The 26,320-nt window shown below is 39.2% G+C and overlaps 2 protein-coding genes across 5 annotated transcripts in view; one reads left to right on the plus strand and one right to left on the minus strand.

The window, feature by feature from the left end:
* Window positions 1–1,436: 1,436 nt before the first annotated feature.
* LOC146456225 (uncharacterized) overlaps window positions 1,437–26,320 on the minus strand; it is a 45,103-nt gene continuing 20,219 nt past the window's right edge. Inside the window, exons 3-21 of one of the 4 annotated variants that reach the window (XM_085093324.1) lie at window positions 25,701–25,815; window positions 24,641–24,985; window positions 23,920–23,958; window positions 23,396–23,513; window positions 21,329–21,400; window positions 21,168–21,239; window positions 20,628–20,699; window positions 19,929–20,000; window positions 19,736–19,807; window positions 19,333–19,404; window positions 18,832–18,903; window positions 10,876–10,947; window positions 9,746–10,791; window positions 8,899–9,104; window positions 7,341–7,512; window positions 5,318–5,378; window positions 4,723–4,915; window positions 3,779–3,958; window positions 1,437–2,775 (exon numbers count right to left, since the gene is read on the minus strand). In XM_085093324.1, coding sequence (XP_084949450.1) covers window positions 2,653–2,775; window positions 3,779–3,958; window positions 4,723–4,915; window positions 5,318–5,378; window positions 7,341–7,512; window positions 8,899–9,104; window positions 9,746–10,791; window positions 10,876–10,947; window positions 18,832–18,903; window positions 19,333–19,404; window positions 19,736–19,807; window positions 19,929–20,000; window positions 20,628–20,699; window positions 21,168–21,239; window positions 21,329–21,400; window positions 23,396–23,513; window positions 23,920–23,958; window positions 24,641–24,985; window positions 25,701–25,815 — 3,174 coding nt within the window. In that variant the 3' untranslated portion in view covers window positions 1,437–2,652. The remainder of the gene's footprint in view (window positions 2,776–3,778; window positions 3,959–4,722; window positions 4,916–5,317; window positions 5,379–7,340; window positions 7,513–8,898; window positions 9,105–9,745; window positions 10,792–10,875; window positions 10,948–18,831; window positions 18,904–19,332; window positions 19,405–19,735; window positions 19,808–19,928; window positions 20,001–20,627; window positions 20,700–21,167; window positions 21,240–21,328; window positions 21,401–23,395; window positions 23,514–23,919; window positions 23,959–24,640; window positions 24,986–25,700; window positions 25,816–26,320) is intronic. The other 3 variants (XM_085093326.1, XM_085093325.1, XM_085093327.1) reach the window with 3 other exon arrangements.
* Window positions 14,374–16,159, plus strand: LOC146456226 (uncharacterized). The gene is made up of 3 exons (XM_085093330.1): window positions 14,374–14,916; window positions 15,282–15,420; window positions 15,605–16,159. Exons 1-3 carry the CDS (start codon window positions 14,383–14,385, stop codon window positions 16,138–16,140), a joined length of 1,209 nt encoding a protein of 402 aa, XP_084949456.1. The 5' UTR covers window positions 14,374–14,382; the 3' UTR covers window positions 16,141–16,159.

The raw sequence follows: 26,320 nt of genomic DNA on the forward strand, positions 1-26,320 counted from the left end.
GGCATAGGCGTGTGTGTTTACTCTCTCTGTTCTTTGAGAGAACTTAAAGCGCTTCACTTCTGTAATTATTTAAGAAAACTTTTTTCCCTTCGCAAAAACACATTTGAACCAGTGGTTTTTATTTTGCGACAGGAAACTCTCCTTTGTAACGAAACAAAGGAGGAAGAACGCGTGCGCACTAAGTCAGCCAAACAGAATAGTTCCTAGCTTGGGCGATACGAACACGTAAAGCGGTTTGAATTTGCGTCGGTGTTGTTGGCAAACATAGCTAACGTGTTTACTGCGTTCACTGTCGTAACATGTTTAACTGAGTTTTTTGTCAGCTCAAGTTTTTAACTTTTAAAAGTTTGACGAAAACAGACCCAGGTTTGCAAACTCGTCAAAAAAAAATAGATAAAATAAAATAACATGCTGTTGTGTCCGTGTTCTGACAAAATGTCGTTGAGATATGTTGCTTTCCTAAATTAGCGTTTGCAAACATACATACTTACCTTTTAAGTCCGTTTTTCTCCTTTTTGTGGTGTATGAAAATCTGAATGTTGCTGCCAACCTATATCTTTTAGCATAAACATATCAGTAGCAGGTGATTTTCACCGACTCAAATCTCCCTTTGCGACAAAAACGCGCGCGCAAAATTCAGCCAATCAAATTTGTTACGTTGCTTACGTGACGCAAGCGCTTGCAGCACTTTAACCTTGCGCCCGCATTGTTCTGATTGTTTACTATCATGTAACGTTCGAAAAATGGAAAAAAAAAAAAAAAATAGACTGTGAAGGCTCATCCTACCAGGAGTGAGGGGTCAACTTGTGAGTTCAACTTGAGAGGTGTTACAATTTTATTGGTTTTTTAACAACGTATATAGGTGTCCTCGACCTACGGATGCATTACATCTTCTTTCAATTCCTTGTAGCCTGGAAGAATCACCGAAAATAATTATGGATTTTTTCTTCCTTTACTAAAGTCATTTGGAAACGTGCTCTTGGCGTTCTAGAAGCATTTTGTGTACAAAATAGAAAACTCAAAAACTCGAACTAAAGATTTTTTCTCAGTAACGACTTGTGAAAAGGCTTTAACCAAACGTGTTAAACAACACTAACGGCAGTTTTTGAACATGGGTGCTTGCCAATGTAAAATCTTACAAATTTTGACGAACACACGAAACCTAAGAGTCGCGCAGATTAGCTGATTCGATTATTAACTTTATTTGTAGATCGATGTGACGAATCAAAGTGACATTTTTTTTATGAACGAACCGTAGATACACAACACAAAATGACATCAAAGGTGTTATTTATCATGGTTTGAAATGATAGCTCAAAATTGTTTGTTTGTTTCCGGGTACGGTTCTGCAGCATAGGTGAGGATTGCGGTCGATCGTCCGGATCCGGGACAAACGATCAATTTCGATTTGCGCAAAAAACGCGAAAACGAGTATGTATGGTTGTAATGTAATGTAATCTTTATTTAACCGTGGCAATTACAATTAAACAAAAGCTTCTTTTCAAATACCATTGACCTAAAACTAAGCAATAATTACAAAGCTGCAATGTAAAACATTTAGTACCTAATTTTTCGCTAATTTGTTACTACAAACCTAATGATACCTTCTGGAGTCACCTCTTAGCTGCTCAATTTAAATGTTCGCGATAAACCTCAGTAACTTTCTAATTATAAATAAGAACGAGATTGACTAAGATCTTCCTTGTACTTACTCGAGTAGAGGGTGTCTAATCGCTCAGAAAGATTTTTCACACGGTGTTTTTAAGTATACTGAACAATTTTTCTTACTACTCGAAGAGGGTGTCTAGTCACCCAGAAGGAATTCGTGCATCATAGTTGGATTCTACTTTTACGTAGACCAGTGAACCATTCTCACTCTCGCAGTTATTTTACCAGTCAAAGAGCGCAGTTAAAACGAAATCAAAGCACAGTCACTCGAATTCCTTCGGGCTATAAATTAAGACCCGTTCTTTTTACCTACAAATAATGTTAAGGCTAAGGGATTTCGATTTTTCGTATAATCAGAAAGAACTTGCTACAACATAAGACTATTCTTTTGACAATTTTTCGTACCGTTTAAATTTATATCTGTATGCTAAATTTCGTCTATTTCGTGCTTTTTATTACAGCGAAAAGAAAAAAACTGAAAATAGGTCGGAAAAAGCATTGTTAAACCATGTTTCATTGACTTTCAGTGTTCTAAAATTGCCTTCTTGGTATGATTAGCGTAAACCTCGGTCCAATTTCAAGCTCTTTATCGTCGCAATGCTCTTGCGGAAGCACTCTCGTTTAATTAAGAACCGTTTTGTTGTTCAGTGCTGTTTTGTTGCGAGATAACTAAGCAAACTCAGTTTAATCCATTTTTGTCGTATAATTTGCATACGATAAGTAAGAGGCCGTGTTCTCAATTCCCCGCCGTCCCCCTTCAGTTTTTAACATGTGTAACTTAACTTTTTGCCGACCGTGGAAGTCTGTTTTTTATTTATTTATTTTGCTCATTAGTAACTAAGCTGTTTTCCAAATTTTTTAAATTACCAAATCACTAAATCTAACCATTTTACTGAGAAATAATACCCTTAATCACAGTAATATGTTCCTGGTAAACGAAACTTTTTAAAGTGTTTTCAGTTATTTAAAGCAGGAGCCTCCTGTTTAAAGGCATGTATCCAATACTCCTTCTGTAGACCGAGCTTCTTCCAATAGTTCTCGGATGTAAGACGCTTTTGGTCGTTCCTCTAATGTCTCCTGGGTACACAGCTTTATAATTTCATACATCTGGAAGAAATCAATTGAGAAAATGGCAATTGAAAATCATTTACTATTATAGACCTCTAAGTCTTTCATAATGGCAGGCAAAATTAGCATTCTTGTATGTACATGCAAATAAGCCTTCTTGACCCCTTGCTTTTGAGCGAAAATTCTTTTGTTCTTACACATGCTAGCGAGGCCGGGAAGGCTAATTTAAATGCATACAAAAGAATAACAGTTAGACCCTCCATTTATGAACCAGGTCTGTGGTGCCTTAAGTTTCATGGATTTATATATCGCATCATGCTTCTTGGATACAGCTCGGGTTTGTACTGCTCACCTTAGCTTATTAATGCGGCAGTTAAGACAAACAGGGGGGGGGGGGGTGAGCTGCCGTATACATGCTATATAGTGATGTGACACTGTGTGACACAAGTTTATCAAGCAGTCTTGTCTGGGATAGGGTGTAGAAATCAAATGTTTTGAGCCTAGAATAAGGGACCACTGAGAGATTCTTACTCTCAAATAGGCCACGGTAATAAAAATTAGTACTCAAGTCTAGTATAGGGTAGGAATTTTTGGTGCGTAGTCTAGAATTGGGTGGAAAAATGTGTCTGAACCTTGCCTGGTATAGGGTAAGGGTTTCAGAGTCCCAAAAGCACATCCCCACCTAAAAATCAATGAGTACCCCCACCACCCCCCCCCCCCCCCTCCCTTCCCCACAGACAAATCCAGGTTTTGATTAATTCTGCTATCACGTTCCGCCTTTCGTGGTTATATCTTGCCACTTTTGGTGAGGTTTTTATATCTACCCATACATGCATAAATGCAAGTGTAGTGTGGTTTGATATCCCCTTAAAATCCACGTCCTTGAAACAGTTTAGCCATTAAGAATAGGAATTGTGCGTAGGATGAGCAAATTGCATGCCGTAGTTGTTAGCAAAAGTTATACCTTTTGAAAAATCGGTCTCAACAAACAGGCTTGTGAAGAAGGACGTTCATTTTAACAATATTGATTAAATGTATTTACCTGCGTGTACTCACTAGAACCATGGCAGTGTTCCATTAAGGTGGCTAGTATGTGTCCAAATTGCTTAATATCGTTGCCATGGCTACCTTGTTCGGTAACTTCCCAGTTTGTGAAGGCCCCGGGCCCATCCACCTTAGATGCTAGAGAAAATCCACCCACGACTGCTGTAATGGGCGGAAGCTAAGATATTAAAGAAAGAATAACATTAAAAAAGGAATCCGTAGTGGTGAAGCCTAAGTTTAAGTAAACAATGACAGATTATTATTTTTTGGAGCATGAAGTATTTGGCCATGAAGTCGACCAAGAGCGCATTCTGACTGGTCACCTGAAGCTACTTTCATACAGGTTATCAGCTCATATTTTAGAAGTAGCCAGTCGGGCCCAGGAAGGTTAGTAACATTTCTCAAAATCCATAATTTCGTCTCAGTCAACTCAAAGCTAACTTGGCAGTACACATGGCCATGGGCCTCATTGAGTACGAATTTATTAATGACTCGGTTTCACGAAATAACTGTTCGGCCTTAAAGGGAGGGGTTCACGTTTCAGCGCATGTGCATGAATCTAAATGCTTTTCCCTCTTTCTTATCAACTTTAGAGCCTTAAAGTGCACCTAACCCCCAATTTTTTTTTCGCTTAAATAAATCTTTGCACCTGTTCGAAACGCATTGAGCCTTTTTGCGCCTTTTTTCAACCAAATCTTGACTTTTTATAGGCTGTAAAAGTTATGAAATCTAGCCGTCATCTGTCCCATGACCGAGCTAGTAAGGGGCATGGGTCTATTCCTTACATGACGTCACAAACTGCTTTGCATGCATTTTCACAAAGACTTAATACAATGCAAATCAGTTTGTGACGTCAAGTAAGGAATAGACTTAGTAGCAGAATCAGGCAAAGAATGCTGTGAATAAAATTAAAGACCAAACCAGTCAACCTAGTCAACTTACCCTTTCGCATTGACCAATCAGAATGTTGTTTGTTGTGATGTTGTTATGAAGTATCCCAAGATTCTCAAGTCGCTCAATAGCGCTGATGACATCATTGGCTATGGCGCAGACTGTATCGAAGTTGAGAACAATTCCTTTGTCGCAAAGGAAATTCTGTAAGGTGGAGCTTGACACAAATTCATAGCAAATAAGCCTTCGAAAAAGAAAGAAAAACAGTGAGCGAGTTGTCTGTCAGTTTGACAATAGAACGACTGTCTAGCAACAATGATATTAAAACTGATTAATATGAGCTAAATAAAACAATCTGAAACAGTACAAATTAAAAATGTAACGTAAAAGCGGGGTCAAGAAAGGGTGTTGTATAACATGCTTGGATAACATTCTTGGATTTTTTTTTCTCTATGACTGAGTTCAAAATCATGGGAGGCATGACGAGTTAGATCACCCGGGAACCAGAAGCTTCGGAGTTACCAAGCTCAGCTAGCACGTAACGACCAAAGTAAATGCCTAATTTATTTTTAACGTCAAACACAAACTGCTTGAAAACGAGCGCGAGGTAAACATAAGTAAACAAACCAGGTTGAAATGTACTCACAGACTGTTTGGGTATAAACGGCGAATCTTCTTTTTTCCATGATCGATACTTTGGTCGCGAGCTGAGGAACAAGAAGAGTGAAGTAAACTGATGAATGAAATGAATAACATGATTGTCTCAATACGTTTTAGTTCGACCTATCTGTCACAGAACGAGACTCACGCTGCTACAGAAATAGCTTACGTAAACGCGGTATAACGGTCTATCTTTTTACCCCCAAGCCCCACGTGTTGGCAACAGGTGCATTGACTTGCTTACAAGCGGAGCTTAGAGAGCCCTAAGCGCGATCGTCAGAGCTCGAGCGAGCGAGCGCTAAGCGCGAGCGAGCGAGAGCTCGACTTGTTTCCCTTGCTGGAAATCGAATCAAGTGACGTCATTTTGGCGCGAACTTTTCAGGGTGCGAAGTTGTCAAACTGTCAACTCAACGCATTCTTGTCATTTCAACACATCTTTGGAAACGGTGACAATTGCATTGAAGAACTTTCTCAATTGGTTTGAAAACGTTGGGAATGTTTCCAAACGAAATCGGAATATGTTTAAAATCTTTTAAAAATTGTTCCAACGCATTTGCAACACATTTTCAAACGTTGACAACGCATTTGAACAGTGAAACGACCTCGTCATTTTTTTTATCAGCCTTGCGAAACGACTGTATCGTACTACACACTGTTCAAGCGAAGATTTTGTTTACATTTTGATGACTGCAGAAATTATGTCGATTCGCTTCGCGAAGATTTCAAATAGTACACGCGGCATTATTATAAAGTACTTTACTTCGAATGTGCGAGTAATAGTAACAATAATGCTGCTGCTACAATAATAAATTTTAAAATGAAAGCACTACACAGCATGACATGCTGAGTGCTGTCTTGACGGAAAATACCTGGAAAACAACATAAAATGCATCGGCTCTATCTTTTCGCCAGCATTGTTTGTATTTCTATTTGTAAATGTAGCAGCCGCATGACGACTGCTCAAGGTACAGAGGTCACCACAGAGTCAGGCCGTATAAAAAAATAAAAATTACGGTCAACACTAGCTACTGAACATTAACAACTTGAGGTGTAAGCTATGGCCATTGAAAATACAGCATATAACTCGCTCAGTGTAAGCCACAAGATATCGATCGATCGCCGCCTGATGTTGATGTCCGTTTAACCGGAACCAAGCAAACGGACAAAACCTCTTGTCTTTCGCCATGACGTAGAAAATCGAAAAAGAATGGGGTGACTTCGAAGGTCAAGCTTTTTCCCGATCATCCTATAGGCGCCGATAAATACACGTCCTTTCCGCAACAGTAACTTTCGATCACTTTGCACTGATGTTCGCGAACATCTCTGTACTTTGCTTTTTGCAACCCATACACAAATTGCGTCGTTAAATGAACGTATAATCAGTGCGAGGAATTTAGAAATTCTTGGTCGTAGACCGAAATAAAAATCGCTATCGAAGAGGTAGAGTTGTATGTTTGAACAGCTTCGCGCGTGATCTGGTTATGATCTGGCTTGATTGACGCGTGCTTTCATATCGCTGATTCTGATTGGATAATGCTACTGGAGGAAAATTCCCCCTGTAAATTTGGCGCGCTGCAAGTGATAAAAGTCGCTCGCGCCAGGTCCATTCAAAAAGAAGCGAGCGAGCGACTTTGAGAAAGTCTAAGTTCAGTTGCGAGAATGCATATTTCAAATGTAAGTTAAGTAATGACCCGCGTACATTCTAGAGAACGAATACAATGATTCTCGTAGCAATAAAACGCAACTAAAGCATTTCCGAACAGCACATAAAATGATAAAATATGCAATTTTTTAACAGATAAACTCGAAGGGATTATTCTACTGTGTGAATTGGGTGGAAAACTACCCCGCAAATAAGATCGCCCCCCATCACCTCAGCCGGGGAGTGTAGGCGTAAGTTTAAACGACGACCATTTAAACTTGTTCATGCATAAGAAGGAAAATGAAGGTTGGATATGAAAGGGAAGATGATCACTCGTAGAAAACAGGTAAGTGAGCTTTTTGCTTGCCTTCGGAGTGCCAGCGATATTTGAGCAGGTTTGCACTCGGCTCTTCCTTACAAGCAAAGTTCTGCAGTATGGCCACCTCTCGACTCCAGTCCTCCTTGGATTCTTTTGTAAAGTGTTTTATTAACACCATACTAGGGGAAATTTCCTTCTCACACAAGGCCAGAGCATAACCCTGCAAAAAAAAAAAAAAAAAAAAGGAACACAGATCGTACATATCATCGTGTAGACTGTAGAGTATTTACGCAGTCCAATACTCGACTATATTTGGGTATAATTAATTGACGTTATCTGACGATCATTCTGGCGCTCGAGTCGTATAGCCCATTTTGCAACAGTCTTACATGCGGGTAGTCTTTGCCTGTACAATATGAAAAAGAACTTTTTCATAAAATGATGATAGTGATGATGATGGTAATGATATTTGGCCACCTGGCCTAATTGAGTGGAAGCGATGTTAGAGTTTCCCCTGTTTTTATACAAACCTTCATGCCCTTTCAAATGTAGTTCATGTTATTCTGACGCTAAGTTGTTCCTGCTGAAGTGGGCTCGGCAGCCTGAAGCGAGCGCGCAAGGCAGCCCTCTGATCTGATAATCTATAGCTATATCAATTTAACGTTTCCGGATTTTAAAGCCTCGAACTCACGCGACAAGAATGGAGGGTGACCCGTTGATAACAGTATTCTATACTGAAGGGTTATCCTGGATAAATATTCGATTATTATTATTATTATTATTATTAGATAGAAATCTACGCTTTAAAGTTTCAGTTAGTTTCAGTTTATGCTCTAAGGTTTTTTTTTCTTGAAGTTTACGGTTCTCGCACTTTGAAATAATGAAATTCGTGCCACATTTTCGCCATTTGAACCAGAGCTGCAATAAGTTTGTTTTATAAGAGCCTTTTCATATAAGAACGTTCAGTTTGGGAATTTTGGCCAAAAATTTGACAACGTATTTAGGACAAACCAAAGGCTGAGATCAATTTACATACATTGCAATCATGTTATTAAAGATTAAAGACATCGACAAGTCAGTCAGCGATGTTCTGACATTTTTAGGTCTCCCGACTGACATTTATAAAAAAGAGTTCCAGTTAGCGGGCTTAACCTAGCTCGAGATAGCTGATAGCAAATGACTGCAAAAATGGGGTCAAATCCAGCGGAAATCGGGTTTTGTTCGAGTTAGTGAGGAGTTCGTGATTCCTGAATTCAAGTTAGCGTGATTCTCAGTACTGTAGAAGCGCAAGCAACCTTGATGATTGCTTTTCATCATCATCAATTCTCCGCGCGCCAGTAGACACATAAGGCCGACACATTCTCTGACCAATACTCTCTGTTGCGTACCGCCGCCTTGGCTACATTTCAACTCTTCCACCCTGCATTGTTTCTCTCTCTCTCAACAGACCTTCTCCAAGAGGTCTTTGGTCTCCCTCTCGCCTCTTGTTTTTGCTCAATGTTTAATTGAACAGAAAGTGTCATAATTTCTGCGTCGTTTTATTGTTATAATAAATGTTCCATTTGGAGTAAGCTCCAGGAAAGTCTTGATTCAGGCGAACACTTACTGTTGAGCGTTTACCTGCAGTGTCATCTTGCAGGATATCCAATTCTTCAATCAACCTCAGTTTGACGCATTTCTGGACCTGTTTACAGCCTTGTTTCCTTGCTTCCGCTGCCGACGCTTCTGGGAGAGGACTGGGGACAGTGATACCGTCGTTTACCACAGCGAGTTCATGACACGATTTCATACAATCAACCGATTGTTTTCGACCTAAAAATAAATCGGTTAAAAATTTATATTGAGATCAAAGATACACTTATGGACAAAAGCATTTTCCTATTTGCTGAATAAAAAAGAAAAAAAAATTGTGAAATCCTACTTTTGAGTCACTGACATTCTAAGTGAAGCATTTTTTTAATTAAATATCTTGGTATTTTACCCAGATTGTGACTACTCGGAAAAAAAAAACAGGTTTATTTGAATCCAAAAACCACATTGGAGATGCCCATCCACATTTCAGAGATAACCATCTTATCTTTATATCTTTAAACATTTTTCCCCAAATCGAAGCCGATAATTATCATTGAAAAATAAGTGGTTCTCTCACCAGTCTTCTTTTTAGATTCCAGTAGCCCTTGCTAAGACTTGCTTCTCCCGCTTAGTCATAAACCTTGCTATTAAGAGGCACCGTACTTTAAGAAACCTGTGTTTCTTGAACCATCTCGAAATGCGCACAATGTATGCGCAGTAGCAAAAGGAGGCATCGTCCTTTATGGTATTAATCATTGGCAATGCCCAGAAACAATCAACTTCTTGTTTCATCGAGAAAATGCTTATACTTATTTATAGCTCATTTTTATCTTTCCACACGTTGCTAGAGCATCCATAGAAGTTGAGAAATTTCTTTTTACCTAGCATGCGACTTTGGAGCGACTTGAGTACGAATTCTGTGGCGTTTTCCCGTTTCCGGTTGAAGCTCCTTTTCGTCCTTTCCGTGGAAAACGTATATAGGATAGGATTCAGGGACGAGTTGAGTGGAAGGACAAACACTGCTATCCACACATAAGCAATCTTGTTTGGATCGTAGAAATTCTCAGTCAGGGATAAAATACTGATAATAATGATGGGCATCCAGCAACAGAAGTCGGTCATCACGATGAAGGCGAAACGCTTTGCCAAGGCGGATTCTTTGTTTAGATTCGTGGATCGTACTGCGCGGGAAACACGCTTCACTTTCCAGAACATGGATATGTACGCGACCAGGATGAAAATGAAAGAAATGGAGTTTAATCCGACGAAGAAGGCAACTGAATATTCCCAGCCAGCTTCTCTCTCTGCGGACAGATGCAATGGAAGGCAGACGGCGGAGCGGCTGTAGAAACCAACATCCCTGCTCTCATCGTAAAAGTAGTGGACACCGGAGATGGGAACCAGCGATATCACCGTACCAAATATCCAAACACCTATGCAACCAAACACGGCGGCTCTGTAAGTGAGGCACTTGAATCGAAAAGGAAACACGATGCATATGAGTCTGTCAAATGTAATCATGGTTAGGATGAGCACAGAGACCTCGCTGGAGAGCATGGAAAGAGCGCCTGTGATTTTACAGCCCAGACCAGATCTCCATTTGATGTCACGCTTGAAATATTCCCCTTGCCATTTCAAGTCCATAACGGCAATAGTTAATAGATACACGCCCATCAAGAGATCAGCAATTGCTAGATTTGTCAGTAAGAAGGAATGAACCCTGTTCTCTTCCTTGTCGATCAAGCGCCATATTATAACGAGGAGGTTACCAAGGAAGGCGAGAATACCGAGAATCCAGATGCAGATTTGAAGCGTGTTGTTCTTCATGAGGTCGTCGCAGCTGGAGAATTCATCTACTGGGGAATCGCAGTCAACGCCTTCGATCGATTTCTCGGCGTAACAGCATAGGATGAAGCGATCGAGTTTTCTGTGTGGGAAATAAGAGAAATGTTCAGTTGATAACGAGACTTAATTAGTCTGATAACTAATGAATGTTCCAAAAATTACTCACAGAAATTTAAGATTAGTCAGTTCACTGAATGTCTCTGACGGTACTTTTGACAATTTGTTACTATCCAGGAATCTGTGACGAAAAAGCATCAAGGCATTTTACTATTAATACTACAGAAACGAGGCAATTCATACAATGTTACATAAAACATTTGACAGGTTCTAATTTTTAGCGGTTGTTTTAACAAAACGTAAAAAAAGAAAAAAACTTTCCGCAATATTTAATTTTTTTTGGAAAACGTATTCTTTAGCTAGCTGAATTACTAGTATCACTAATTCAACCAAAAGCGCGTTTGGATATATTGACCTACATGTCGATGGTTTACAAAACAGGACTGCCGATGTCAAAATCAAATAAAAGCTACTTTACTTTTACAGCTTACTTTTGGGTATCTCCAAATCGCAAATCAGTATAAGTAGTATAAGTTGTCGCAAAACTCCCCTCAAAATTTCACGCCTTACAGTTTTTTTTAAAAATAAATCTCAAAGGAGAAAGTAACTCCAGAAATCATATACTTTTTTGATCAAACAAAAAACAGTTACACCCGAAAGATATAATTTTTGTCTCTGAATTTAGCTTGAAGTTCATGTTGAGCGCCGTCCCACTTAGTAGACTTGCCGCCTTTTCGTGGCCTCATTCTGTCCCGAAGAGAACATTGCGAAACCGACAACCTTAAACACGCGGAAATGGCTTCGATTGAACCGTACCGTTTCAAGCCGGGACACGTCTGAAGAAAACTAAAGAAAGATAATGGAAATGACGAACGAATACAAGGTGCATCGTGTTGTAGCTTTGAAAGTTTTTAAGTCATGCCAACCCAAAGAGAATACCTTTGTTGCGTCTAAACACCAGATGGAGGGTACAAAATGTAATTGCTATGTCGTCGTTTAATTGTTTGTTTGTTTATATTGGTAATTGAACTGAGTGGAGTGCAATTTGGTCTGAAATCATACGCGTGATTTCAAAATCAAACGAGCACGCAGCGCGAGTTTGATTTGAAATCACAAGTATGATTTCAGACCAAAATTGCACAACACGAAGTTCAATTACCACTTAAGGACGGTGCCTGCTAATACCGAAGTATTTTTGCGCGGTTTATGACTATGCGAGAAAAGCAGATCTTAGCAAGGCCTATTGGAATCCAAAAAGAAAATTGGGGGTAACCACGCATTTTTCAGAGATAATTAAGCAATAATATCTCTAAAAAACGCCAAAATATAAAGCAATGTATGGGATTTTTTCCTAAATTGAAGCTTAATTATCTCTGAAAAATGCATGGTTACCCCCAATTTTCTTTTCAGATACCAAAAGCATTTGGTAAGTTCTGCGTTATCCGTATAGTTTTAAAACCGCGCAAAAATATTCCTGTATTAGTAGGCACCACCAATAGGAAACCCGAGTATCTCGCGATGCGCAGAACGTATGCGCAGTAACAATAGTAGGCACCGTCCTTAATTACATCCATTTTGAAATCACAAAGTATCATTGTCAATATAAATATTCTATTTGTGTCACTTCATTTCCATTTTGATAGGCTAAAGAAAGGATGCAATTTAGAGCAAAAAATGGTGCAATTTGGGAATAAATTGCATCATTTTGGACCAATCAGATTCCAAGGATCACCAGTGATTTCAAAATGGATGTAATTAAAGATATAATCATGTTTTTTTTTGTCTAACATTTCGGTGTTTGATTGTTCACAATATTTTTTACTACTTGGCGGTTTATTTTGCAGGCATTTCATGTATCACCGAAATAGCAAAAAGAAAATATCCTTCCAGTTTGGCAACGTTTTTTGAGTTTTCAAATCTTTTTGAAAGCGATTGAATGCGGAAAACCCTGTTTTGTAATTACAGCAATATATTTTTGTATTTCAATCGGGTAAAATTAATGCGAGTATTACTGTCAAACTAAGAAACAATCAACACTAGAAATATTTTTGGAATGCGGTTTATCGTGTTCAGAAAGATAAGATTGAATTAGGTTAGGGACTGTGCAATAATTATCAGGAGGGGGGGGGGGGGGCTGAAAAACCAGAGGGGGGCATTACCTAAAATTGCTGCCAAGATAGGGGGGGACAAAGGGGGGGCCTTAAGTTTTATTCGAAATGTAAATAAACTTAAACGCAATTAAAGATTCTCAATACAGGCCTCATGATAGACTGTAACAAATATCAATACGAACAGCTGTTAAACGATTAGTGCAAATATTCCATCAAAATGAAAAGATAACTGATTAATTTTAACCCTTCTTCTATTTAATTAAGCTGACCCTATGTAAAGCAAAAATCATGCACTTGTTTTTTAGCATCCCCCGTAAAACAATGGGAATCAAACAGATCTCGTAGACAAGCTTTGTCGGTTTTTGATGTGAATAAAAGTAATGTTTCTTCATCGACTGAATCGATTTGCTGAATTCCATACATCTCTGGCTCATAACAAAGTTCAACAGGCTCTCCTCCCAAGGATCTAAATATAATGCAAGCCCTTTTTCGTCTGTTATTTGAAGCGTTCAATCTCCTGTTCTTTGATTTTTTTCTCTGCTCCTTTCTTTTTCTGGCTTCAGAAGTTTTGGATTTTGAGCCAATGTGGTAAGCACCCCGGTACTTAGCAAATGCTTTGTTTAAATCTTCAATCAAGCGATCATATCCTTCTCTATACTAAATGTTACGTAATAACGTTTGTCATTATTGAAGCTGTGATGGCAGCTCACTCCAGGCTTGAGTTTACCAGCGTTTTCAGAGAAGAGGCTGTCGTCGTGTTTTGATATCTTATCTTTGATGGCTTGAAGCTTAAGCTTGATTTTATTTGTCTCATTTTTACATCTAGTGATATTACTGTCATCATGTGGGTTTGCCTTGTAGTCATCACAGATAAATCTACCGGCACAGGCTGGATTGTCAGACAATAGATACTGAAACCTATTTTCCAGCTGCTCAATGTCCACTGTAATGTTATACTGTCTGTCCCTTTCAGCGATGAACATTCTTTTCATCAACTCAACATTAGATCCAGCCCTTACTTTGAAGCTTTCATAAAAATCTGGCAAAAGCTTATTTCCGAAAAGAGAAATTCTTCTTTTAGCATCAGAGACGAAGCCAAATTTCCTATCTTTCCACTTAGGTCCAGATGGGTACGGTCGTATAATGCCGTCTCCTAATGCATTTGAGCTCGTCTGCTGAGAAGTATCCTGCGCTGCTTCAATGGTCTCCACTGGCCTGTGCTTTGCTGGCGGACAGCCACAATACGAGCATTTATTCGAGCCTTCATCCTCTTCTGGCCTTTCATATTCTTCACAATCACAGTCTTTTACAAGGCAATTCTTCCTTGATTGGCCACGACTATCCTTACCCATTCTACAGTAGCTGTAAACCGCTGTAAACTTTTAAAACTGCACGCCTTTTAACAGCTCGTTCGACCGTGTCAATTCGTTTGAAAAATTCTAGGCGTTACTATCTTGAAAGAAAGGGACTGGATACTAGTAGTATTCCAATATGGCGGAAAGTTAATGGCGGACCAAACAGAAAAGGAGAATATCTTGGCAGATCAAACAGAAAAGGAGAATATCTTGGCTAGTGAGGATTGGCGAAAGGTGCCGCTTGACAGTGAAAAGCACGGTATCGTAGAAAAGGCAAGATTAAGTGAAGTTTTGTTCAAATCTTTGCAATCGTCGACAATCGAACAGAACCGAAATAAACTCATTGGATTGATAAACACCACAAAAGGTCAATTGAAGCTCCGGAAATTACAAGGCCTTGTTGCTGTTTTGGAAAGTCTTTCAGTGCCTTCACAATATGAAACAGAGTTTACTGCAAACGGTCGATGGAAGGGTTATCTTCCTTTTGAATTAGCATTCGACATTTATGCGGATTTTGTTTACACGAGCAACCGTGAATATCTCACTTTAGAACAACAGAAGAACCAATTCAGAGAAGACCTTCTGCACCCAGAACATGGGCTGTGTGTTTATATTTTTAAATGCCAAGAACGTGTGTTTGTCATATTGCAAAGTGATCAAGTGGAGCTTTCTGGATTGTTGAATGTAAGTTTATATACCAGTTTTATTTTATACTCTGCTTTTGTTGGGCGACCACAGGGAGTCCAAGCTTTCAGTCAGCTGCTTTGGCGATGGTTAACAATACAATATTTGCATTCAGTAAAAAAAAAATATAAACAACGGAACAAATAACATTGTGAGACTTCTGTATTTTCACTTTGGTTTCTCAACTCCTAAATTTAAACTACAGCTCATAGTTTTACTCACTGCAGGCTCACTTGCTGCACCTAGTGCAAAACCAGCAATGAGGTCAAGAAATCGACATACATCTAGAGAGTTTTATACTTTCATACCTATATAAACTTTCTGTAGTTTGCTTTAATATTGAGGCTACGATTTTTCTGCATTAGGAGATTACTGATGTGGTAAGAGCAAAGCCAAATGAAGGGCCTTCTCTTTCACATGAATTTGTTCAGGGCCTCTTGGGGACACTAGAATCGGAATGGAGCAGAACAGTGATGAGAGGACTATTATCAACTGTTATGTCAGGTATTTCATATCAAATTTTAGTTTATTAACTATAAAAGAAGCGAAGATATCCGGTGAATTTAGTATTTATTTTGCCAATTAAACTATAGTCATGTAAATCTGACATTTCAATGCTGTAATGCCTTTACTGTTGCAAGATAAAAAGCTGTACCTTGAAAACCTTTTTTCACTTTACTTGGTGTAGGTAAGCAGTTGTATGACTCAGGAATAAAACCTACTGTGGCAAATGCCTCACTCGAAAGGGCTAAATATGTCATTGACGAGTGTAAAAATGCTAAAATGGCTGCCAAAGACATTATATTGCTTAGATTGAATGAAAACCTTCAGCACCAAAGTAAGGAGAGAGTTGAATTAGAAAAAACAATGGCAAATGCTTTGTTGTCTGAAACCAATCGCAAAAAGATTGAGGACAAGCTCTCTGCAATTGAAGAGCGTTATGACCGGAAAATTCAGTCACAATCCTCAGAAGAATCTCCCGCCTTTAAAGCAATGGTTTCGAGAGTTGCCCAGAATCTAATTGAAGAAAATAGACTTAAAGCCAGAAGAGCTGGTGCAGGACGACAAGAAATACTGGATGAAGAAACTATGGACATGGTGGTTCGTACTCTCGAAAGTGAATGTGACGCTGAAAGGCGACGGCGTGACGCCGTTATGTACTGTGACAGAAGCAGAATTAAGGAGTGTGATCTTCTTGAAATTGCAAAGCACTATTTGGAATAACAAGGAAAGAAGACAATAAAGAGCTCCAGAACTGTTGCCTTGTGGCAGAAACCAAGGAAAAGAAACACTAGAGAAGGGCGGCGGCATCGCCAGGCTTTGAATGGTCGATATTTTTTCACCTGCAAAAAGCCAGAGAAAACGTTAGAAGATACTCACATCGACACTCACCACCAACGAGCCCACGTCAAAATTGTGCGTATGGCTGCATACGGGGATACCTCCCCAAACAAATCAATTACAATGGACATCAGTATGGATGATAAAGCTACACTGAAAGCTGGTACAGATGTTGGGTGGCAGGGATCGAAAGGGAAAGGAATCTTCATGTCGACTCAAAATCCGCAGCAATACAGAGGACATGATTTTGTTGGAGTTGAAAATCAGTTAACTCCTAGTGCATTTAGAGCCATGAAATGGCAGGTGGACAATGTGAATGACCATCCTTCTCTAGTCCGCACATATGACCAATCTTTTGTGACTGTCAGACCAAAGGATAAAGACATGCTTGGGTCTTCAGGAGGTGTTTGGGCCTCAGAGCAAATCCGCCTAGTTCAAGAGTATCCTGCTGTGTTTTGCATGCCTTCTTCCCTCCCTAGCTACATTGCTACATTTTTACTTCGCGTCTTGCATCAGTGTTCACTTTACTCCTTTTGTACTTCACTAGATGATGAAGTTGACTTGGAATCACTCAGATCTTATGAAGACGAAAGAAAAACACACCTAGAAGAGGGTCTGCTTACTGCTTTTTCTGATTTCAAGGAAGCGTCCGGAACTACTCCAGTTCCTTACGGAATCGAATTGAGTGATTTAATCTGTGTCGTAGAGGAACTCTTAGACAAATTGACAATTTGCAGAGTGCCGAAGGACATAAATGAACTTGTGGCTTTATGTGACCGCCTTTGTGATGTGGTAAAGAGTTACCCAGATCGCCCAGTTCCGTTTTAGAGCTAACAGACAAAGGACCAGGAGCAGGAGTCCACAACGTTGAAGTTCAAGAGCTTTTTGTAATAGTTTGTAAGGTTCTTGAGTCCGACCATTGTATCCGTTTACACAGAGCACCACATGACTCAGCACAGAACGAGGCTGAGAGGACTAATGCCGCCATTGGTGAAGCTCTGGCAACTGGTAAGCCAGTTGAACCACCAATAGATCCATTTCACGGTCTTACAGCTGAACAAATGGATAACATGACTTTAAAAGAGATTGAAGAGCATTGTGCATCATGGAAAGTAGAAAATACATGGGATCTAACTAGAGAGGTGTCAGATCGAATCCACGACGAGCCAGGGCCTGGGAAACACGATTTTCTTATTTCTGTTCCCAGTTACCCTAGGGAGAAGCAGATCATACAGTTTCTTGCCAAATATCTTGTTCAGTGGAGAAAGGCATCTGCTGATAAACGTAAAAAGATGTGCGGAAATGCTATGTCCTTGAAGCTTCAGAAGCTTAAGGACAGTCATGTGCGACAAGGGCAATACTTCTTAGAATACCTGAAGTTTGCTTGTGAGCCCACATGTAATTCGTGTGAAAAGGAAGGGTGGACAGCTGGTGTCCCTGCAAATTGGTTCCCTGTTCCTGATCTTAGGGACACAGCAGCCTTACCACGCGGGTATATTCCATCCAATGTGACCAGTCTGAGTGAAGAAATCGATCGACAACTTCCAAGTGTGCAAGTCAAGAAGTTAGTCGATTCTGGTATGCTAACCTCTTCCAACGCCAACGAACTACAGGAGGTGTGTGAGAAGTTGATGGTTGATGAAATCACTCTCAAACGTTTTGTTCAACACCGTGAGTTTATTGCATTGAAAGCTAAAAAAAGGGAAGCTGAGCGCAATACCCTTCCAGACATTAACTGGAAAGAAGAAGGTGAAGTCAAATCCCTCACAGCAAGACAAATTAAGATCTATCTTAAGCAGAACAATCTTCCTGTATCTGGAAGCAAAGCCGTGCTGGTAGCACGTGCTCTTGATTTCTCGCAAACTGGAACACGAAACAACGAAAGAATTAGTGCCAATGACAGTGACACAGAACTCCTATCCAGTGATTCCGAATGCGACTCTGATTCTCACACAAGCACTTCCGAAAACAACTCTGAGTTGGATTCAGATGACTCCGAAACGGATGGCTTTGTTCAACACTCATATGAGGTATTATTTGTTCCAGACGACGACATCCAACAAGTAAGCGTACGCTTACTGTAGCATGACAATATAAAAGGTATGCACTTAAAGGCATCTATATGGTAATGGTGGCGGCGAGGAGTGAGTGCGTGTGTGTGTGTGTTGGTGGGGGGGGGGGGGGGGGGGTGCGACGTTATTTTTAACATAACAGAGGGGGGCTTAGAACTAATTTTTTAGTTTTGGAGGGGGGGTACTGTCTAAGTTTTTGCTAGATAACTCTGGTTTTTCAGCCCCCCCCCCCCCCCCTCCTGATAATTATTGCACAGTCCCTTAGGGTGAGGGTTAGGATTAGGGTTTAGGGTTAGGGTTAAAGATCCAACCAATCAAATGCCAAAGGTAAAAATCGCAAGCTGGAGGGGTGATTATTTTTGTGGTTTGTGTTTTTTCTTGTGGTTCGATTTTGCCTCTGATCGGTCTCAGAACAAAAACCATTCCAGAAATAATTCTTGGTGTTCACGGTTTCGTAGTACGCGAATATTAATTTTTGCTAAGTACCATATTAAATACTCACAGATATTCTAATGACTTTAGTCCAGAGAAAGTGTCTTTTGTAAGAGTTTTCAGTTCATTGTGGCTTAGATCCCTATCAAGATAACGAAATACAGTCCCAAGGGAAACACACACACAAAAGAGGTTTGATTTAGCGGGGATTGCGTTACCGGGATTAGTGTTAAATTTCAAGTATCATGCCAATGATCTTTAATACTGAAGCAGTTGAAGGTCTGGGTTTGAAGGGTGCTGGCCAAATATGAATGATCTACAATATTTTAGGCTTGACTTCCTATAACAGAATGAAATTTTCGCAGATTGTAAAATTTGATATGTTCTTTTCCCTTAACGCGTAAGTTGATTACTTGACATATATCACGTGATCAAAAAATAACATTACGTAAGTCGGCGATACGTCAGCGAATTTTCTTTACGAAGCGTACATTTCTGTCATTTATAAGATATCTGCATTATTAAAAAATTTTTTTCTTGTTTTTCCTAGAGTGTACCCTCAAATACTTACAGTAATTTCAGTTTCGAAAGATCCGCAAACAGGCCATTTGGTAACATTGTTATCTTGTTTTCCTGAAGGTACCTAAAGGCCATAAAAATATAGAAATAAGAAAAACAAATTAAAAACTGACATCAGACTTTAAGGTACATGGATCAAAACTACTGCTCTTTATTATTTGATACAATAATGATAGTATCAAACAAATGACTGACCATTCGTAAACAAGTAATAGTCATTTTCTCAACATAATAGGTTACCATAGTAACGGCCCTGATTTTAACTTTAAGTTGTCATAACTCAAAAAAGAGCTCAGTTACCCCCAGAAAAATAAATTAAAACGAAAAGGAAAAGAAAATATTTAGAGTATCTGCTCCCCTTACCCTACGTTAAACATGAATGTATCAGTACTTACAAATAGGTTAAATTGTGTTTGTTGTCAAATGCACCATTTCCTATCTCTTTTATTTGGTTTGAACGCAGACTTCTAAACATCAAACAAAACCACAGGAGTTACGATAATAGAATTGATTATATCAGTAAGTTTATAAATCACGTAAGTAACGTAAAAATACACACTTTTAGATTATATATAATCCATCACTTACAAAACTTCTAGGCGTGATAGGCCATCAAACATTTTCTTCCCTATTTTGTGAAGAAGATTCCTTCCAAAATCACTAGAAACAAATTGAAATTTTTCTAGTTAGCCTATACTAGACAGCATTTTTAAACGAGCTTTTTTAGCCGACCTTTACATTAGTCAAACCTGTCTGCACGCCTCTGGTTTCAAGAGTTCCCTGAAGAATCCAAAACGATATCATACCCATTTTGCACCGAATGAAAATTATGCAGTCATTTTCTTATCGATCTAACAAACCCCGTTAAAACCACACTAAATTCATGTCTTAATATTTCCAACAAGTTAAACTGTTACTTGAAAGTTGGCTCAAAGCAAGAGAGGATATCCTCTGTTGCGCAAAGTTATTTGTAACCAAGTGTGAAAGTAAGCAGTTAAACGGTACCATGCCATTGGCATGAATAATAAGTTCCGTATAATGACCAGTCAGCGTATCCCAAGAAAATTACGGATCTTATACACTTGTACCAGGATTCTGTATATACATAAGTATGAGAAGTCAAATATATACTGGTCGTTACACAGTCCTTATATGCCGAAGTCCTCATATGTTTCTATATCTCTCCGTACACATGATGTATCCAGACTCATTATATCACCTTAAATTTGTTACTTCACGCAGTGAACACAAGCACAAATATTACAGCTCACTTGCACGGATACGTACAGAACACGTAGATTAGAAAGTCCAGCGAGACCAGAGGCCGGGAAGGAGCGAAGAAAGTTGTAGTTTAGTCTCCTGCAGCAATGACAATATTAATTAATAGTAAGAGAGAAAAAGGAGGACTGATCTTAGACACCCCAAACTCGTTCCCAGGATCACCTCTGCGAAGGGGCATTAATGATCTTTGGCGGAATTGCCTCCATCTTGGATTGTAACAACAAGACCCTGATAAAGCGCCTCCTCTATGGTAAGTATTATAGCAACGATTCGCAATTGGTGAGTTTCCTTGCATCCATTACGAAAAAAACAAACTCCAACCCGTAATATATTACAACAATAACACAGTGGATTCTAAGGATTACGACTTCGGTTACCGAGCAGAGAATACGCGAGTCAAAGGTGACGAGGTTCCCACGAAGCACTTCGTCGCTTACTACTCGGAAACCGTGCGTTATTGGGGATCGCAATCGCCAATAACTCTCAGAAAATATTTGACAGTCTAATTTTAAATCAAGGAGACGAACTAGCGTTTTCGATACTTACAGTGTTTTAACAGACGAGACATTTTGGAAGGAGTCTCTATCAAGGTGAAGAAGAATGTTGAAACTCAGGTCGCTGAAAACAAGAACAAGAAAAATACCAAACGTTTAGTTAATCAATTGAGTACTCTGTGACAAACGCAGATGCATTTTAAAAATACTTACATATATTCCAGTTTTGCAAGGTTTGAAAAATCCTTCTCACGTAATTGAGATATTTGGTTCCTTTTAAAAAACCTGCAATAAGAAAGTCAATTATAATATACAAGAACATAATATCCCTATTGTGAAATAAAATTGTTATTGTTAATCCGATATTACCAAGATAGGTGTTAGTCAGTAGGCCATTTCCGAGTTGCTTAGAACCTCATTATGAAAGCGAGGCTAAGTGCAAAACTTTTCATATGAAAATTAGTTTTGTTGGCATATTAATGAAAACTTAATTTCATAATAAAAACTTTGCACTTAGCCTCGCTTTCATAACGAGGTTCAAAGCAACTAGGAAATGGCCTATTAATTAATCGTCACAACCATCCTATCATTCAATCCACCAACTAGCAAATTAATCAATTAATTAATCAATCAATCAATCGACCGACCGACCGATAGTCTCCCTCGCAGCCGTTCTTAGTGTCTTCACGCAACGCTCCTCCCCACAAATGGCTGCTGTAAACCGAACCACATTCCTTTACCCGATAATTCACCAATCAGGTTCAAGCTTCCATTTCCTGGAAGCTCCTCGCGCCAAATTGTCAGTTCGGTGTCTCGTCCAATCACAGCCTAGTTTATACTGATAAAGCAAACAAAATGACGTGTTAAAAAGTGTTGACGGGCCAACGCGACTCCTGCAGTTCGCAAATAGATTTGTAGTAAAGCCTTCAACGGTACCTTAGCTCTGCTTAATGATGTTTTATCTTGATCATGAAGGGAAAAACTCAAATATACTGAATGGAGGTTTTCTTAATGATCATCTGAGCCGTTAGGAGAAGTTTTTCATATGCCTTTGGGTATCCTAGAGTCTGTGGCATGTGTCTAGGTTTACCGGCTCGGATCAACTGCAAGATATCACACAGCGCTAAATAAATGCAATGTATGAAGACATGGGATCCGTGATTTCATGCTTATCGCCAATGAGATTGCAGGATGTTTGTTTATCACGTATATGAGAGTCTAACAGATCCACGTCTTTACAAAGTTGATCAATGTTGTCTGTCTCTCGCTTTCGAGAGCTTTGGCCTCTTGTAGTTGTTTTCAGCTCAGTCGCTTCGTGATTGAAAGACAAGTATTACGTTCTTAGAGCTGACACGTATCTCCATTGTGAATTTGTGATACGTGAATGGTTTGTTCGTTAGACCGCAAACACAAAGGGGAAGGGATGTGGTTCAGTTTACAGCATCCGTTTGTGGGGAGGAGCGTTGTGTGACGACACTAAGAACAGCTGCGAGGGAGACTAACCGACCGACCGACCGACCGACCGAACGACCGACCGATCCATCCATCCATCCATCCATCCATCCATCCATCCATCCATCCATCCATCCATCCATCAATCAATCCACCAATCCATCGACCCATCGCCAACCGACCGATCGATCGATCGATCGATCGATCGATCCATCCATCCATCCATCCATCCATCCATCCATCCATCCATCCATCCATCCATCCATCCATCCATCCATCCATCCATCAACCAACCAACCAACCAACCAACCAACCAATCAACCGAAATCATCGACATTTTTACGCAGACACATTCGCGATGCCTTCTTCTTTCTGATACCTTGGCTGAATTAACGGTAACCAAATAAGGAGACTTCAGCATTTGATCTAGTTTCAAATCAAAACACACTATGTGGTGTAAATGCCATAAAAAATTAACTCGTGAAGTTTTAATTACCATCTCTCGAGTAAGCAAGTTGAAACTCTCCTTCAAAAGAAATGCTGGCTACGCCCTAGCAATCATACTCTTCTTAGGCACAACTTCAGAAATTGGTTCTTGAGCTTAGGTGTGGTGAATGACGGGTACCGAATGGTCGTTAATTTCTGCTATGAAGTACCTTAGCAACCTCTCACGAGAATTCGAGCGTGTAAATTAATATGCGACTACGAGCAAACGGGCAACTTTCGAAAAAAAAAAAATTACGAGCAATTCGAGCAGAAGCCAGCATTTGCGCGAATTCGGCTCAAATTTAAAGGTAATACAAAAAAGGTTGACTGATGATAACTCACACTGCTCCAGTGTTAAAAGGAAGGTTTCTAGGAACTGTCAGCAAGTCTTCTCCTGTGATCAGAATCCTTTTGTCTTTACCTTCACCAAACTCTTCACAATTGCAGCTTAATGGACATCCTAGGTACAAGTGTACATTATGTTGATTAGTCAACCATATGTAAATTAACACCATCGAAAATCCGAAAACAAAACTGAAGTAATCACTGTAGTCAATTAAGAAAGGCGCACTAATTAGTTAATTAGATTTATTTCTAAAGTAAATTTTCAGTGTAGTACAACTGGTTCAAATAGAGTTCTGTGTTAAAATTAAGTTAATGTTAATATTAACAATACAATTGAGCGTACACGCTATACACTTAACTACTTGCAGAGTTCGTTTTATAAAAAGTATTAGGGACGAATTCGAGTTATTGGGATAAATTTGAGCCAAGAGAAAGTAAAATTATTTCGAGTTAGCATTTAGTTCGAGTTAACAAAATTCGAGTTGGCGGGGTTTTACTTTTAAAAGGATTGAATTTCCCACCTTGCTGAAGTGAACATGACGCTTCTCGATCATCATGAGCTAAAAGAAAGAAAAAAGGATAGATACCTTGGGTTGAGCTTTTTACAGTTCTGATGATGCCATTTTTCTTGCTATGTAACTTGTGTCGACACGATTTTTCCTTCTATTCTAAGGTGTGTACCTCGTTTAACTGAAGTCGCTCTGGCTCATTCACAATTCCAAATCACTTAATACCTGAACGACATTAAACTTTATCATAAAAACTTAACTATAGCTTTTAGCACACATAAATATTTCAAGTATTTCACATTCACAAGGAAAATTAACTCCTTAATTCTAGACAAAAAACAGCAAAGCAAGTATGGAATACAACCTGAAAAAATAATACCTTGATTGTTTGGCTCAATGCACGAAGCATTCAAATTATAATATCCCTGAAAGGCTGAAAAGTCATCACTTTACTTTATCATAGTCAAAATTGTTCTAGATCAGAAAGGAACATTCTGGTTCGGTCCCTGACCAGTCTGGAATTGCTATACGAAACGCTAAGATGATGAGCCGTTCACGAACTGATTTCACTGAATGGTGTTTTCGAAAACACCAAAATCGTTTCAAATCGTCAAATCGTTTCAGAACATGCCATGACCGTCGTCTTTGCATTATGTACTTGCGGTAAAGTAATATTAAATCTTCACGAAAAATAGCTGGATTAGAAATGTTGTAGAGAAGAAAAAATACGTACCTATAACAGATTGATAAAAGGCTTTAAATCTTGCTATGGGTGGTTTACCATGACAACGAAGGACAACTGTCAAGTAGCTTGAGGAAGACACAAAAACCGGAGGGTAGATATAGCCACAGACCTTGCTCATCGCGGGCGCAGTCTCGTCGCCACCATCGAAAATTTCCAGAAAGCAGTTTTCGCAGGTCGGGTGGTCCCTCAGGCGGAATTCTAGGAATGTGAGGCGAATGATGTTGCGGTCTGGTACTGTGATTTGCCACGTGCAAAAACTGTCGTCTAGGTAAAACCCAGGGAAGGAGGGCGAGAAGAAATATCCTGACATGTTGGATAACTTTTCACTGCAGGCTAGAAAAGAAATCGTAATATAAAATGGAGGGGAAGTTTTCTTTTTTCCTTAGCTTATTCTTAATTACCCCTTCTATTGACGATATCACACATGAAATACAAGCTTGTAATAAGACTTAAATAAATGAGGGGGCTGATCGTGCGAGTGGCCACAGACCGCAACCACCCCCCTCCCCAATAATCCACTAAATAAATGAACAAATACTTTTGATAAGGGTAATTGCACATGAGTTAGTTTACCTCGTGAAGTTTTTTTGCCATATACAGTCGACTCCCGATAACTCGAACCCTCGCTAACTCGAACCTCGCGCTAACTCGAACGAATTCTCCTTTCCTTTCAGGTCATTTTCTATATAATTTTACCCTCGATAACTCGAACTCCCGATAACCCGAACCTTTTTCAATTTCCCTTGAAGGTTCGAATTATCGGGAGTCGACTGTAATTACAGAGCGTAAGGAGAGTACAGCGGATGCAAACGAGATATTCCAACATAAAAAAAGAACTGTGCAATTCTATCTTGTTCAACAATGTTCCAATTCTTTCTTTTTTTCTGTACCTTTAACAGCATGGGCTATTGAGGCGGTTATAGTAACTTAAGTTTGACTATTGGACCGGTGTTTCATTCATGACTGTGAGGCCGTGTCAAAAATCGCTTTTACTGCCTCTCCCAATCGACTGTTAGTATTTACTTAAAAAATGGAATACACATTTTACCTTCTTTTGCCATCTGGGGCCTGTGTTGGCAATATTTACCCCGATCCTCGTCCACATACAGTGCTGTCAATGCAATTTCGTCCTCCTCCTTCTCTACTTGACCTTTTATGAAGACCTGTTTATTGTCGATAAAACATTACGACACTCGGAGTTATATCCTGCACTGTTTATTATACCCACTACCCACTACGACGACGTTTACTACTACTACTACTACTACTACTACTACTACTACTACTACTACTACTACTACTACTACTACTACTACTACTACTACTACTACTACTACTACTACTACTACTAGAAATAATAATAATAATAATAATAATAATAATAATAATAATAATAATAATGATAACAATGATAATAGTAATATAAGCGTTTTACGACTATACAATTTACCGCTTTACAATTGTGATACAAGACGGTTTACAGAAAAAAAAACCTTAAAACGTTTGTTACATCAATTGGCTACAAGAAGACTATTTAATGGGCGCTATTTCTGGGCATAGTATAATGGCTGATATTCCATGGTCGTTAGGCCAATTTAAAATTTGGAACTACGTTATCGAATTATCCATTTTATAAATTTAATTTATTCCGTATGTTAGAGGAACAGA

The sequence above is a fragment of the Pavona decussata genome, unplaced genomic scaffold (assembly GCF_977016875.1).
Source record: "Pavona decussata unplaced genomic scaffold, jaPavDecu1.1 SCAFFOLD_260, whole genome shotgun sequence".
NCBI lineage: Eukaryota > Metazoa > Cnidaria > Anthozoa > Scleractinia > Agariciidae > Pavona > Pavona decussata.